Below are 14,825 nucleotides of genomic sequence, written 5' to 3' on the forward strand. Positions count from 1 at the left end.
AATTGGTTTTCAACATACAAACTCTTTTTATTAAGTTGCTTTGTTAAAGATGTACCAGCCATCAATTCTCAAGTCTCTTCCAGTAAAACTTGTACAAGAGATGTCACGGTGAAACTGGGCTCTAGAATCCCATCCAAAGCAGCATGACATCAAAATAACCAGATGCATACAACAGTACAAAATACAAAAAAACAACAATTTTCAGCTGCTTTCTGGGTAAGTTTAATACAGGCCCGCAGAAAAGACTGTAGGGTTGCCCACATGTAAACCATACCCCCCCCCCCCCCCGCATTTATGCATTTAGGGGGTCTTTTACAAAGGCGTGCTAGCGTTTTTAGCGAGGGCGAAGTTTTAGCATGCTCTAAATGATAGAGACACACATATATTCCTAAGGGTGTGCTTATTTTTATCACACACTAAAAAAAATGAACCTTTCTTTGTAAAAGGACCCCCTAAGCGAATTGTGCATCCATGTTATAGAAAAGCACTGAGCGTGCGGCTTGCACTTATGCACAATCACGCGTATCAGTGCTAGTGTTCTATTACATACATGTGAAATTGGCACCTCTGCAACTTTACTAATATGGGTTCACAAGGATAGTTATAACACACATGTATCTCAGCCCAAATCCTCAAGTGAGTATATATATCAGTACGTTTTTATATATATTTTTTTTACTCTAAGTGATGCCAATCAATCAAGGTATTATAAAAAACTTGAAAAAAAGTTAAAAAAAAAAAAAACTTACTAATATATATATATATATTCACTTTGAGAGGATTTTGACTAAGATACATGCATGAAATTGGCAAGTAACATCCAAATTGAGGAGGGTAAGGAGTTGAATTGGCACCTCTGACTGTACAAAGACCCTGTTCCCCCCCCCCCCCCAATTTTTTTTTTTTTTTACAGAAATTAAAACCTCAGACCCTTGCCGACAATGAGGTGAAACCAGGGTTAGATTAACCTACCCTTGAATAATGAAGGCAGCTGGAAAACATTCCCTGAAAGACGCTTTGGTGACACTTTCCCCATGCCATGCCACGTCCCATCGCATCTCTGAGCCAAGCTGGGATCTCCACAGAGGATGGGGATGCAAGATTTTCTTTAACAGCCCAGCCATTTTTCTAGTGAAAATGAAGCTTTCTCATCTGGCACCCAGCTTGGCTTTCATTTGAGGGCAAGACAGGTGCCAGAGGAGAGGGGAGTGGGTTGTGGATTTTTTAAATCCTGGACTGACTCACTAATGCTTTTGATTAACCCATTAGTACGCAACATTTCCATATGAGAGCTTATTATGGGAACACTGGGCACTAATGGGTTAAATGCTTCAGACGGATTGAAATTGGTCTGGTTCAGAAGAATTGTGTCATCCACATTTTAACAGATTGATATATATATCTCAAATAGGTTAATGACATTTAAACAACCATTTCAAGTTTATGCTACCAAAAATCACCTCACCCTTCTCAAACTGAAATCATCTTGAAAGGGCAGATGCCAGGATCCGAGTTACCATCACATTAAATTTCACCTCAACTGAGCCACTTTCAGCAACGTTCTGGTACAGCTACGCAGACAGATTTAGCCATTATATTAGCCTATAGTAGAAAAGTACTAACAAAAGCCTGCCTCTCCCCCTACCTGGCTGGAATAGAGCCAGAGCAATGGAAAAAGGTGCTAATAAATGTGGTCCTACTGGGGTCAGTGAAATAAGACTAAGAAGACCACATTCTCTCTCAGTGCTGTTCTCCTGCAGCTCCCTTTACGAAGGATTGGTGGCATGGAATGTTGCTGCTGATTGGGTTTCTGCCAGGTACTGGGTTAGATGGACTATTGCTCTGACCCAGTAGGGCTACTCTAATGCTCTTATTAATCACATCTTGTTAATGGATGTACTCTTCAACTGCATCAAGGATTTTCTGGGCCAGTTGAAGCACCTCAACTTCCTTATCTGCTGGGAAGCTGTTATTGGGGATGTTGGGTGGTGAGTGGTAGGTGGGGTATTGTGTCTTCTTATCATCCACTCCGTACTGTTGGAGCTGCTTGACTTGCTTAGTTATGTTCTGCAGGTGGTGGCTGAAACCAGACACATCTCTTGCCAAACAGATGATTGAGGAGCCATTCTCAAACCACCCATACCTGGAGAAGTGGGCAGCAATTAGAGCTTTCTCCACAGCTTGATGGGCCTTGTGAAACACCCATTCTGTGCTATCGACACCAACATCATGTGCTGCAGCACAGAGGTCACACAGCGCTTGCTTTAACCAGCGCTTGGCCTCTGTAGGATTAGGCCTCTCCTTCCGCCGACTCTGTCTCCTGTGGTAGCTCCAGAAGTCATATGGGAAGTTCTGGTTTGCAGAGAACCTGTCACGGTTGGCTCTATGTCTAGATGCCTCTCTACTCCACCCATTCCAGCAATGTGAAAAACCATGCGAGGGGCTGTACTGCTTCCCATTGTGGTTTGGTTGATTGCGATACCCCCCATCCTCTAGCTCCTTGATCCGCTGCTGGAGGTATTTGCAGATTTCCTCTGCCAGTTTTTCCTGTCCTATATTTTTGTCTGGATGATAACGGAGGTAGAGGCGCCTCACAGCTTTCTTCCTTTCCTCCGGGGACAGCTTCCAGATCTCACAGAGCTGCCCATCGATCTCTTCCTTGATGGCTCCGAGGGACTTCTCAAACCACTGGTCCTGAATTGCCTGCTGCTCCTTCTGGTTTTCCACCAGAACCAGAGCTCGCTCCTTGCTGCTGGAGTTACTGCTCCTCTTGAACTGGTACAAATCGAGGTTGCTGACATCTTCAAACCGGTCTGGTCCAAGAGAGATACGATACATCTGTACTTGGCCACTCCCACTAACTTTGGGCTTCAGTTGCTCAACAATAATTGCATAGAGGTACAGCTCCTCTTTTGAAGGGTCCAAGTAGCCAACATAGTCATTTTCTTTGAAAGTGTTAAGAAAACTCATGTCTAAGCAGTCATGCCACTCCTGGGGAATCTCCTCCCCCGCATTAGGCAAGGAATAAGCATCGAGACCTGTAGAACCTTTAATAAATATTTCATGTGACTGTAGAATGCTGTCTATCTCCTCTGGGCTTTCACAAGCCAGCATTTCCACAAGCACCTTGATGGAGGATTGGATAAGAAGATTCTTCATTATTCCATTAATCTCTTCAGCCAGAGTGGAGATTACTGTAACAGCTTCTCGACATGACATTTTGTGTTTGTGTTTGAGGTACACTTGACATTGACCGTTACTCCCTTTCTTGATGAAGACATCTCTGCGAAAGTAAGTGCCAGGAAGGGGTCTGGATTCATAGAGAAGGACGGTCTGCACTCTGGGAGAGCAGATGATCTCCAGTTTGCCAAACACAGCACTGCATTCCTCAGTAGCTTTCTCTTCACTCATCTCTCCTTTGGTTTGCCCTCTCAGAAGGCAAACCAGGCCTTCCTTGAAGCTTGAAGAACTCAAGAGATCCTGCAGCTGGCACTTCAGCTCACAGTTGGCCCCATCAACACATGGCTTCAATGACTGATCTTCAATGCTCTGTTCTGTAATCTCTGAGAGAAACTTTGGACGCATGTCCTCAGGTAGACATTGAAGCACCTTCCTATATAAGTAAAGATCACCAAATCTATGGTATGCATGTATAATTGAAAGGAATTTGAAAATTCCATCCAGTTTAGCCATCGCTATTGAGCATATACGGTCATTGAAAACCAGGGCAGAAGATTCATACAATTTCCCATCAGTAGCAGGAAGATAAAGGGTCTTTAGGTCTTTGAAGTCATTTTGTTTCTTTTCAATTATGAGGCAAAAGAGTTGCCGAGTGGCCACAGAAACTGTCCTCTTAAGGTTAGCATGTAGTTCTTTTTTCTCTTTGGTGTCCCAATAAATAGTAGAGAGCACCCTGGCATAGTGTAATACAGTGGGTGAAGCTTCTACACCAAGTTTCTGGAAAAGTTTGCTATAGCAGGCCAACAGTGAAGGTAGTTTGTAAAGATATGGGGAAAATACATTGTCCTCCATTAGAGAAAAGACAACCTGGTTTGATTCTGCCAAGGCATAGTCCTCAACCAAAATAATGGGCAGGCTGGTTAAGGAGCTCACATCAAAGCTCAAGTCTTTTTGAAGGAAGTCGTATGTGGTTTGGAGAACCTGACTCCGAATTTTCACCAGGTCTGGACTCGAGCATAATGCTCTGCACACATTTTTAATATTCTCCAGAACCATGGTTGTTGGTGCTTCAAACAGAACGCCAAATTTTTCCAGTACTTCTCTATTCTTTAGGGAAAGGGTAGAATGGTTTGGAAGGATGGCCATTGATGTCCAAACCAACTGAACCGTGTCAAAATGCTTTTGCATCAGTGAACCCTTAAGGGAAACCAGAGTTTCAGGCTTGGCTCTAGATGGATGTAAACTCTGCAGGTCACATTCAACTTCCAATGGTGCTAGGAATTTTATACCACGTACAGTGGATATAAAGCTGTCATGGAGGTCCTTTTCCTTCAAGGAGAGCAAGTGAATGAACAGCACATTTATCTTAGGTGCCAGCTGGACTACCGAGATGCCCTGGCTTGCTTCTCTTTCAATCTGGGTTGCAAACTTAACAAAATCCTCATCCGATACCTTATACTTCATTCCAAGATCTCGAAGTAGCCCCTCTAATCTGAAATGGTCAAGTCCAAGATCTTCAAAAAAACGTACAGGGATGAACCTTGCCTGAAGCCCCAAAGTTTTAAAAATCTCTACATTGCTATCATAGTAATAAGAAGCTTGCTGAAGTTCTCCTTTGCAGTCCCGGATAAACTTGATGGGCTTCAGAGAAGCAATGATGGTGTCTTTTTCAAGTAGATAAACTGTGCAACAGTTGCGAATTATGCTTTCTAGAAGCTGTAGAACTTTCAGAAGCTGTGCTTCATTGAGATGCAAAAGTCGCGGGAGAACAAACTTAATGAAAAACTCTACATCATTGATCACTTGAATATTTAAGATCTCTTTCAACTCCTTGTTGATGCTGCTATTTCGAAGAAAAACTGTCTGGTCATCCAGTGAATAGAGTTCCTTAAAATTCAATATATTTTCTGAGAGTTTGGTGTCTAGGATATAAATCTTATGATACATGTTCAAGCAGACACTGCTTCCCTGAATTGCCTTAAACAAGGGCAGGGCCTTCAGGTTTGTCAGGACCATGTTCTTGTCAGTTACATTATGGATCCTCTCTAGGATAAACCTCAACATACGATCAATGTCCCAGTCACATAGCTTGGCCCATTGGAGACCGGTTCTGGCACACAGCTGCTCCAGAACTTCAGAACAGTTATTGGTTTGCAAAAGTTGTTTCCTAATGAAGTGATAATGCAAGTCAAACGGTAAAATTATACTCTTTAATATGGCAAATCCTAATTTGCCAAGTATTTTGGATATGTCATCTGATAATTCATAAATAATGTTCTTACGAGAACCAAGAGGCATTAGAAAGAGGTTGTCAGTGGAACCAAGAGGCATTAGAAAGAGGCCGTCAGTGGGACCACAATAGTACACTGGTAATAGAGAACAGTCAGAAAATAAAGTTATGAACTGATCAGTCATTTGTTCATCCTCAGGATCAATTTTACTTTTAAAGAATTCCCACAACCTAGTCAACCACTTCTTATCCTGTTGAGACAGCTTCAGAGAGACACCGACCTTCCCTGGTGAGTTCCAAGACCTTTGCTCCAGTTGCTCTTTGATGTAAAAGATGGACTCTTGGATGCTAAAGTCTTTCAGAAAACCCATCTTCTGAAGAACTTTGTTGTGTTTAGCATTAATAACTGTCTCACTAGCAAAGCAATCCTCGTGTGCTGGGAAAAGGTCACCGAATTTGGAATAGTACTTGGGATCGTCACAACTGAAGGTTCTGAGGACCCCATCTTGCGTCACCATAAGAGGAAGCCCACTTAAACAACCAGCTTTACCTTCTTGAAGGCAGAAATTTAACAACGAGGAACAAGAAGATTGATCATTCAGAAGAGTCTCACTGATGGGCATGGGAAGACCAAGTCCTTCTGGGTATAAACTGCAGACCTTCAGGAAGTTACAGACTGTTTCAGGATTTACTTCTAGAACGGGAACCCCCATCCGGGAAAACTCTTCAAAGAGAATGTAACAGTCCTTTAAGGAGGGAACCAAGCACATGTTGAGGCGTTGCAGAACTTTCAACACCTCTTTATGCACATCCTGAAGGATGAAATGGGGCTGTGCTGTTAGCTCTTCTTGAGCAACTGGTGACCAAGAAACCTTTAAAATTTCTTTGCTATAGGTATGCATTTTGATGGTCTCTACCTTATAAACTGGAATGAGCGGAAGCAGTTTCTCACTAATGCTACAGTACACTTGACCAACCATCTTCTGCCACAATAGAGGAAGCTTTTTATTAATGCAAGGAAAAAATCTCAAATAGCTTGACTGAAGAAAGTTTTTGCAGATATCAAAGTTTTCAAATTCTAATGGTTTTTTCAGGTCTGGAGCGAGTCTCTCCAACAGGCGAGTTAGTAAATCACCGTAGAGCGGGGCCAGAAGGTGAGTAAGGAGCAAGACGTTCCATTCAGTCTTTGCACTTCTACCATCTTCCTTACAGATATCCCTGCGGGCAGAATCTACAATGAAGTTCCCACTGATGTAAACAGGCAAGCCCGTCGCCGCTGGGAGTGGCAAGGTGCAAAACGCTCTACCTGGGATGTGCTTGTTAATGCAGGCAGCTATGGCACCAAGCGGCAGACGGGTCTGCCTCAGACACTCACTGACTTTGCAGAAATCCGCCACTTTCTCTTCACCCTGCACTCCAATTTGCTTGGCCAAGATCCAGTGCGTGACTGGTCTGGAGTTGCTGCATTTCACCTCCATTGTGTATGACACCTGGTATGGTAAGATTTCAGTCCTGGATCCATCAACAGCAGCAAACTGACAGAGTTTTTCTTGGTAGTCCAATCTGTCAGCTAAACATTTGTCACTCATTTTAGTCTCCACGGAAAGAATTTCCTGCAACTGGCCTCCCTCTGATATCTCTGAAAAAGTAATTCTTTGAATGCTGTTCAGAAACAGGATCAAGCTCTCCGCGTCTTCCTCTAGTGCCTCCGACAGTTCTTTTATCGCTTCACTTGAAACCATTTGTTGGGAAATTTTGGATTTGGCTGCCATCGTGGCTGCCCTTAGTGGCAGACGGAAGAGGGTACCCTGCTCCAAGTTAAACAGGTTAGGAAGGTACGTACTGTAGACATCCCGGAAACTGGTCTTGAATTCCTTATTGACGCTGAACATGCCACCGGGAGAACTGTCATCGGACGTTGACAGGAACATGAGGTTAGGATCAAAGACACACAGCATGCTGTCCCCTGTCACAAAGGAAGGGCAATCTGTCAAGTGGTAGACTACATTGAATCCGAGGCCATATTTCCCTGTTTTGTCAAATTTCTCTCCTTTCCCACCTTTGCCCAGTTGCTGAATGCCTTCTATGTCCTCATGGGTGAACACCTTGTTATTGTAGATGCAGAGAGCGGGGCCCTGCAAGGGTTCCCACTCCTCACCAAAGACAGCTTTCCCCGGATGTGTTCTGTTATCCCATATGAAATGGATCTCTGTGGCTTCGGAATCGTCAGCATTCTGGATCAGCTCCTTCAGAATGTCTCTCTTGGAAGAGTACTCACTTATGATGTTGCTGATGCGCCTTGTCAGGTCTTCCTTGGCCCCAAAATTTGAAACCCATTGGGACAGCTCAGAGACTTTCAGCTTCTGCAGCATTTTGTGTCTCTTGGTGGGAACACGGAGCTTCATGGCAATGGCACGAGGGATCATCGCATGGCAGAAAAGTGTTTCTTTATCAGAAGTTATCCAGGGAGTATCATTATAATGAAGTTTGTCTACATGATGTAGGATTTTGTCTTGACCTGGTAAAAAGATACGCTGAGCCTCATGAACACTGATGGGATCTTTAGTACATGTCCCATGGAGTCCGTTAACCAGTGCAACAGCCAACTCCAGCTCATTTCTTGGCAGACATTTTCCTTTGTACTTCTTTTCCATCTTCTGAAGAGCAGCCACGTAGTCATCAAATCCAAATGCCTCGCAGAGCTCCACGCATCCCCATAACTTACGGAACTCCTGGTACTCTTCAGGTAACCGGTGAAGGTAGGGAACAGCATCAAAAGCGAGGGTGTGGGCAACAGAATCGATCTCTACAAACTCTTTGCCTACCAAAATGAAAGGAAATTTAAGAGCTTTGCTTTTAATCTTTAGTCCTTCGGATGGATTTTCTTCTACCATCTTGTTTAGGTAGGTATAACATTTTTTCACAGTCTGCATGAGGTCTTGGTTGCTTAAAGATCTGGAATTTCTGTATGCATTTTCCAGCTGAAGCATCACAGTCTCAGTAGGAGGGTTACAACGCAAACCCAAAAACCATATGACCTCGGAAGCAATTTTGAAGTTCTGTCCAACAAGTTTCTTGCATAAGACTGGCTCACTCAGGTCTACCAGATTCAGACATTTATAGTGGTAAATCTCTGTGGGCTTCATGAGAGTAACATCACCGACTCCTTTCTCGAGCTTGCCTTTCGAAAGAACAGCAGGAAGGAAAGAGATACTTCTGAAGTCTGCTTGATCGGTGTTACTGTAGTGCTGGTCAATGAGGTCTTTCAGCAAGTTCAGGATGTGTTGAATCCGTAAGTAGGCTTTTTCCCTGCTATACTTCCAGATCATCGGGATGGTATGGGCTCTCTCCATTAATTCTCTCATGTGGATGCAATCGTTCAGCATGCCAAGCAGCTCTAGGCGGACCAACCTCTCAGGATTTAGAAAATCACATTGTGTTCCTTGAGGAAATCGTCCCTCTTCCCGCTCAAACAGAGCAGCCACTTTACCCTGCGGATGGATCATTTTCCCAATCAACTGCAACTTCCCAGCGGGGGTTGATGGAATGCACGGCACAGACTTGAGGAGCTGGTCTACCTCTTTATTGTTCATATCCAAGGCATGAATAATGAGGGAATTCCTGGCATTTAGTTCTAAACAGCCCAAGTTAGTAAAAACAATGTCCCTGTGGAACCTCTCCCAGTTGTACGTGTTCTGGAGAAGAACACTGGCACAGTTGCTGGTATGAAAACTTGCTTTTACCCAGTCAGGCAGAGAGACAGCTAGATATGGCTTCTGAAGCATGGCAGAAAAGACTTGGGTGGCTGTCTCAGCTAATTGCTTGTGCTGGGTTATATCAGAGGCCAAGAAACAAGCATGCTTAACAGTACACCATTCGTCTCCGTTACTGAAGAAGGCGAGGTCACCGTCTGCAAGCCCATTGGCTACTGCTTGGTAGAAAGCTTTCACAACTTCTGTAAATGAGGACTTGACTTTATTAATATCAGGCCAAAATGTGTAGTAGTTATAATCTTCCAGCTCACCTTCTTGATCCATTATTTGCAGATGGGCCAGAGCTCGGGTCCAGGCAACCAGAGCTGCATCACACTGCAAAGCATGGTTCCACACACCCTTTTCTGTTGTGTCCCATAAGCTCTTTCGGTTAGACATAACAGAGAAGGATGCATTCAGATGAAGCGGAAGACCAGTGAAAATAGGAAGAGGCAAGAAACAGAAGGCTTGACCATTAAAATTCTCTAAATCAGGTGCCCACTTTCCTTTGTCTTTTCTCTTCAGTGGTATGGCAACCCCAGCCAAAGGGAAAGCAAATGTTTGCTTACCCTGCCGATTCTGTTGGAACATTTTAAGTGATTTCCCAGTGCCAAAACTGGAATGCAGGAGATAATGTTTTGTGTTCTGTCCCACAGTCATCTTGATGATGTTAGATCTGGTAATATCAATGACATTCTGTCTTCCGATAAGGTCGGCAGCAGCCTTCTCCGCGTCTTGAAGCAGAAAATTCTGGGGTATTACTAGTCTTTGAACTGTCTCCCTTTGGAACTCCAGCAGATTTGATGTTAGATTCCCTGGAGAGGATGAAGTGTCATCTGGGAGACAGTCTAGAGTGACCACCTGCACATTTTTTAGAAAAATAATTAGGTTGTGGGATGACTCATGGAAACTATCTATTAAAGCACTAACCCGCTGCTTGCTGAAGATCTCACTACTGATCATGGATGTTTTGGCTTCTTCTTCGGTCCTAAAAGGCAAACGGATGAGTGTTCCATCATAGTTAAAGGGAACTTTCAGTTCACAACCAAAGATGTTGTCATAAGGGTGGAACTGGTCTGGAAAAAGTTGGAGAACGCGAGCCCGCTCCTGGAGATTCAGTTTGATGCCTGGGGTAGCATTACTTTTAATGTGCTTCTGCAGATGACTTACATTGGGATCAAAGAAGATAAGATTACCATTACTAAGGATGCAGGGTGCATCAGTCACATGGTACACTGTATTGAAACCCAAGCCAAACTTCCCGATCTTCTCAACCTGGCTTTCTTTGGTAGCAGCCCCAACTCGGGTAATGTTATGGAAGTCTTCCTCAGTGAACGGTCTATTGTTGTATGACCACAAGGCTGCTCCTTGGCAGGATGTCATGCCAGAATCTATGAGGCTGGTCCGGAACTCAAGGTTTTGCCTCCAATCCACCAGGAACCTGCAAATGGTGGCACCGGCATCATCTGCATTTTGAATCATTTCCTTAAAGAGATCCACTTGTTCGCTATACTCCCGAAGAATGTTTTTGATCCGCAACGTGATGGGCTCAGAGGGTCCCCAAGGCTCAAAGAACTCGGGCTTCAGGACCTTGGTGCTGAGAAGGGGGACTTCCAGAAATGTGGCCAGGGCCAATGAGATATCTTCATGAACGACACAGAAACATTCATCATCGCAACAGAGTTCTTTCAGGTGTTCCCTGGGCATGTCGCAGAACAAGGTGCAAGAGAGTGGTTTTAGAATGAATTTTCCATTGCCTGCCTGGACTGGAATGGGCAGGTCATCGGTATGCCAATGACCTTTCCTCTTCATCCAGTCTAGGATCGATACGGCCAACTTTAGTTCTACTTCTGTGCCACAGGTAGAGCTCCTTCCCTCAATATCTCGTGACATTTTGTTCAACAGTTGGGCAACATCTGCCTCCGATAAAGTCTCAGGAACTCCACATTTGAGGAAGAGATTTCTATAGATCACGAACCCCTGAGGAACCTTCTTTATTAGACAGCTCAAATCCAAATCCTCTGGATAAGACAAAAGAATTTCACTTGGATTAGAGAAGCCGTCCCCGTTCCAAATCATGATGCCTTTGAGAAGAACTGAAAATTGCCCAAGGTTGTCTTGCACATATTTGTAAATACAGTGAAGGTTCAGAAGCAACACATGAGCATCTTTTTCCTGGTAGATCTTACTGAGAGAATTTAGGTTTTCCACCACCTTCTCAGGAGGTGGCAGGCCATTGAGACCTAGCAGGTCATTTGCCTCATCATTAAATGCATTTGTCAGCGGCATAGCCAGCTCCACAATGCTGCTGTGCTTTGTACTTCTCAGCTCCTGAGGTTGGTGGAATGAGAGCTCAAGTGTAGATGAACTTCTAGGCACCCAAGCCAGGCTACGCAGTTTTTCCAAGCCTGCCTGACTAAAACGAGAAAGAACCCGGGTCTCATTACACACTCTTATCAGTGCTCTGGCCTTCCTCTCTACAGTCGAAAGATCTCCAGCTTTCTGAGTAGCGTTCACTACCTCAGCAATTTTCAGAATGTCTTGTGGGGTCATGTTTTCTATTGAGACTTTTAAGCCCAGATTTCTCAGAGACCTCAGCACAGATTCTTCACGGTAGATTTGAGGAGGAAAGCTTTCCGATTCAAACAAGTCTTGAAATATTTTGACTTTGGGATCAAAGAAATCAGATGGTTGCAGTAGTCTCCCATTGGAAGGTAGGAATTTCAGGTCTTCACAGGTCTTCCTCAGTAATGTATTTTGGCTGAAGAGCAAATCCCCATTCCTCAAAACCCACAGCATGAGATGATCCGCTTGATTGGGCTCTTGTGCATACAGGCCTTTGTTCAGTGCACATACTGACAGAAGAGCCACATCCGAGGCACTCAGCAACTGGACTCTCATCTGGAGCATCAGCCTTCGGTCTCGCTCATCTCGACACAGCAGCAGTTTTTCTGGAAGTACCAGGTCTCTGGGAACAGGAGGTATGGTGTTGCTCTCTACGGCCGGGGAGCTGGCAGCAGCCACCAGCTCAGAGCCTGGGCATTGAAGAGAAGGCATCTTCTGGAAGACAGGCAGCTGAGACAACACCTGTAGCTCCTCGGCATTGAAGGCAGATGCTTGAGAAAGCAGATCACAAAGGAGTTTCCTATGTTCTGCGAGCATGGCAGCGAGACATCTCAGAACTTTGTCAACACCCAAATGGACAAAAGCCTTCAGGATGTTGTTGGGCGAGGGCGCCAAAACGTAGTTTGAGAGCAGTCTGTGCCACACCTTTGCATCCCACTGGCGAATCACAGTACAACCTGCTCTCTCCAACACCTTGGCCATGTCCTCCGTCAGGCTGTGCCCACCTTGGTTTTGCAAGAGAAGAGAGGGCTTCAAGGTTAACTGTGCCAGTGAGACACATCTCCCACCTCCATCAACGGGGCTCAGGGGCACAAGAGGGTGACCCTCAAAGGGAGTTAAGTGGCCAGCATCCTGCTGCAGAAAGTTCCAGAATTCGTGCAGCCAACCTCTCGGAGGATGACGGGGCTCTCCAGGACACCAGGAGACGGGGCCAGAGCTGTGCAGCCAGCTTTCTGGGAGGGCATTTCTTAGAGAGTTTATGATCACTGCTGTGTCCAGGCACACGATATTTCTGAAAATCCCTACAAAGAAACAAAAGAAAACCAAAATTAGGCTTGAGGCCTTGAAATTAACTAAGAATAATGGAAAGGACAAAGAGGTTAATTTTACAAGTACATTAAATGTGTAGAACGATGATTTAGACTCAATTAGGTGTATATTGCTCGGGGATAAATGCATATAAAAATCAGGCACTCACAAAATACAGCACTTACCTTTATGTAATACTCCAGGGGGCTCAGAATGGATGGGATTGGCACTTGCATGCATGTGCTTTTAAATAAATGTACGTACACATACATGCACAAAAGTTACTGGAGCCACAGAGTAGATGTAACTGTGTAGGAGCTTTTGAGGAGGTTGTATTTTTTTTTATAAAAACAAAATATATCCATCTAAGTGTCCTTTAGCACAATGACCCTTGACATTAGCCCATCTTTTAATTTCCCCTCCATACTGGGATTAAACTATTTGATCTCTGTCTTTTCTAGGCTTTAACCCTTATTCCTCACCACTGAGGATCCTCTGTGCCCCTCACAGGCTTCCCCTTCACGAACCCCCACCACTGAGGATCCTCTGTGCCCCTCACAGGCTTCCCCTTCACCAACCCCCACCACTGAGGATCCTCTGTGCCCCTCACAGGCTTTCCCTTCACCAACCCCCACCATTGAGGATCCTCTATGCCCCTCACAGGCTTTACCCCCCTCATTCCCCTACCATTGAATATCTTCTGTGCCACACCTAGATCTTACCCCAATTCCATACCACTAATGATCCTCTGTGCCCCTCCAGGGCGTTAACCCTTACTCCCCACCACCACCACTGAGGACCCTGTGTCCTTCTCAGGCTTCACCTCTCCCTCCCGACTGGCAGGATCTTCTGAATCCAGGATGGGAATTCTCAAATTCCAGTATTGTTTTGTGTGTCCACCCACCCACCCACTTAGGAAAACATTCCCTGCACCCATCTTCCTTTCCGTGATGAAATCATTTCTAATATTAGTCTAAGTCCATCCCTCTGAGCTTCATACCCCAACCTTTAGCTCTAGAACTGTCTTTCTCTGAAAAATGCTGCTTTTCCATTCATATCCTTGAAACATTTACATAGTAACATAGTAGATGACGGCAGAGAAAGACCAGCACGGTCCATCCAGTCTGCCCAACAAGATACTACTACTACTACTATAAATCATTTCTATAGCGCTACCAGTTGTACGCAGCTCTTATAAACTCATACGTGCTACTTTATCTGTATACCTTACCTCGATTTGTATCTGCCATTTTCAGGGCAGACCGTAGAAGTCTGCCCAGCACTAGCCCCGTCTCCCAACCACCAGCCCCGCCCACCACCACCGGCTCTGGCACCCAATCTCCACTAAGCTTCTGAGGATCCATTCCTTCTGAACAGGATTCCTTTATGTTTATCCCACACATTTTTCGATCATATCTAGGGCATTTGTTTTTAGCCAGTTTGTGTGCTGTTACCTTTTTCCCAGCTGCACTTTAAAGCCAGCTCAAACGGGTGCCCGGCGCTGTACTGGCACCATTTTCCCTAGAAAGAAAATGCAGTGATCATATCTCCCACCCCCTACCCCTCCCGTGTCTCCTCTTCACTTAAGATTTACATAAGCAAGTCCTTTACTCTCATAACACAGGTGCTGAACCAAAATTTGGCAATGATCTGTTCAGAGGCAGTCTGACCTCAATTTGTGTTTTTAATGGCTCTTTCTCCACCTCCCAGCATCCCTCTGGCTCCCAGTCCACCTTATAAAGCTGGGATCTAATCCGATACCAGAATTCGCCTCGTTACCTTCCCTCCTCCCACAACCTCCTGAGTCTTAGGCCTGAAATGACTTTATATATTGTATTTCACATTAAAAATGGAGAAGACTTCCATCTTTCACCATTCCTCAAACTCTTAAAGCCTTTCTTATTTTTTTTTTACCCTAGTTCCCCTGGAGATGTTATCCAAGGATCTCATTGACAGTTAAGTCATTTCTACTGAACCTCAACCCGCCTCACTCCATCACTTTCCAAAAA

General features: G+C 44.6%; 1 protein-coding gene across 1 annotated transcript in view; it reads right to left on the reverse strand.

The window, feature by feature from the left end:
- Positions 1 to 900: 900 nt before the first annotated feature.
- The window catches only part of LOC115466489 (sacsin-like), a 37,166-nt gene continuing 23,241 nt past the window's right edge, over positions 901 to 14,825 (reverse strand). The window contains exon 7 of the mRNA XM_030197743.1: positions 901 to 12,809. Within this exon, the coding sequence (XP_030053603.1) occupies positions 1,888 to 12,809 (10,922 nt within the window). The 3' untranslated portion in view covers positions 901 to 1,887. The remainder of the gene's footprint in view (positions 12,810 to 14,825) is intronic.

The sequence above is a fragment of the Microcaecilia unicolor genome, chromosome 3 (genome assembly GCF_901765095.1).
Source record: "Microcaecilia unicolor chromosome 3, aMicUni1.1, whole genome shotgun sequence".
Taxonomy (NCBI): domain Eukaryota; kingdom Metazoa; phylum Chordata; class Amphibia; order Gymnophiona; family Siphonopidae; genus Microcaecilia; species Microcaecilia unicolor.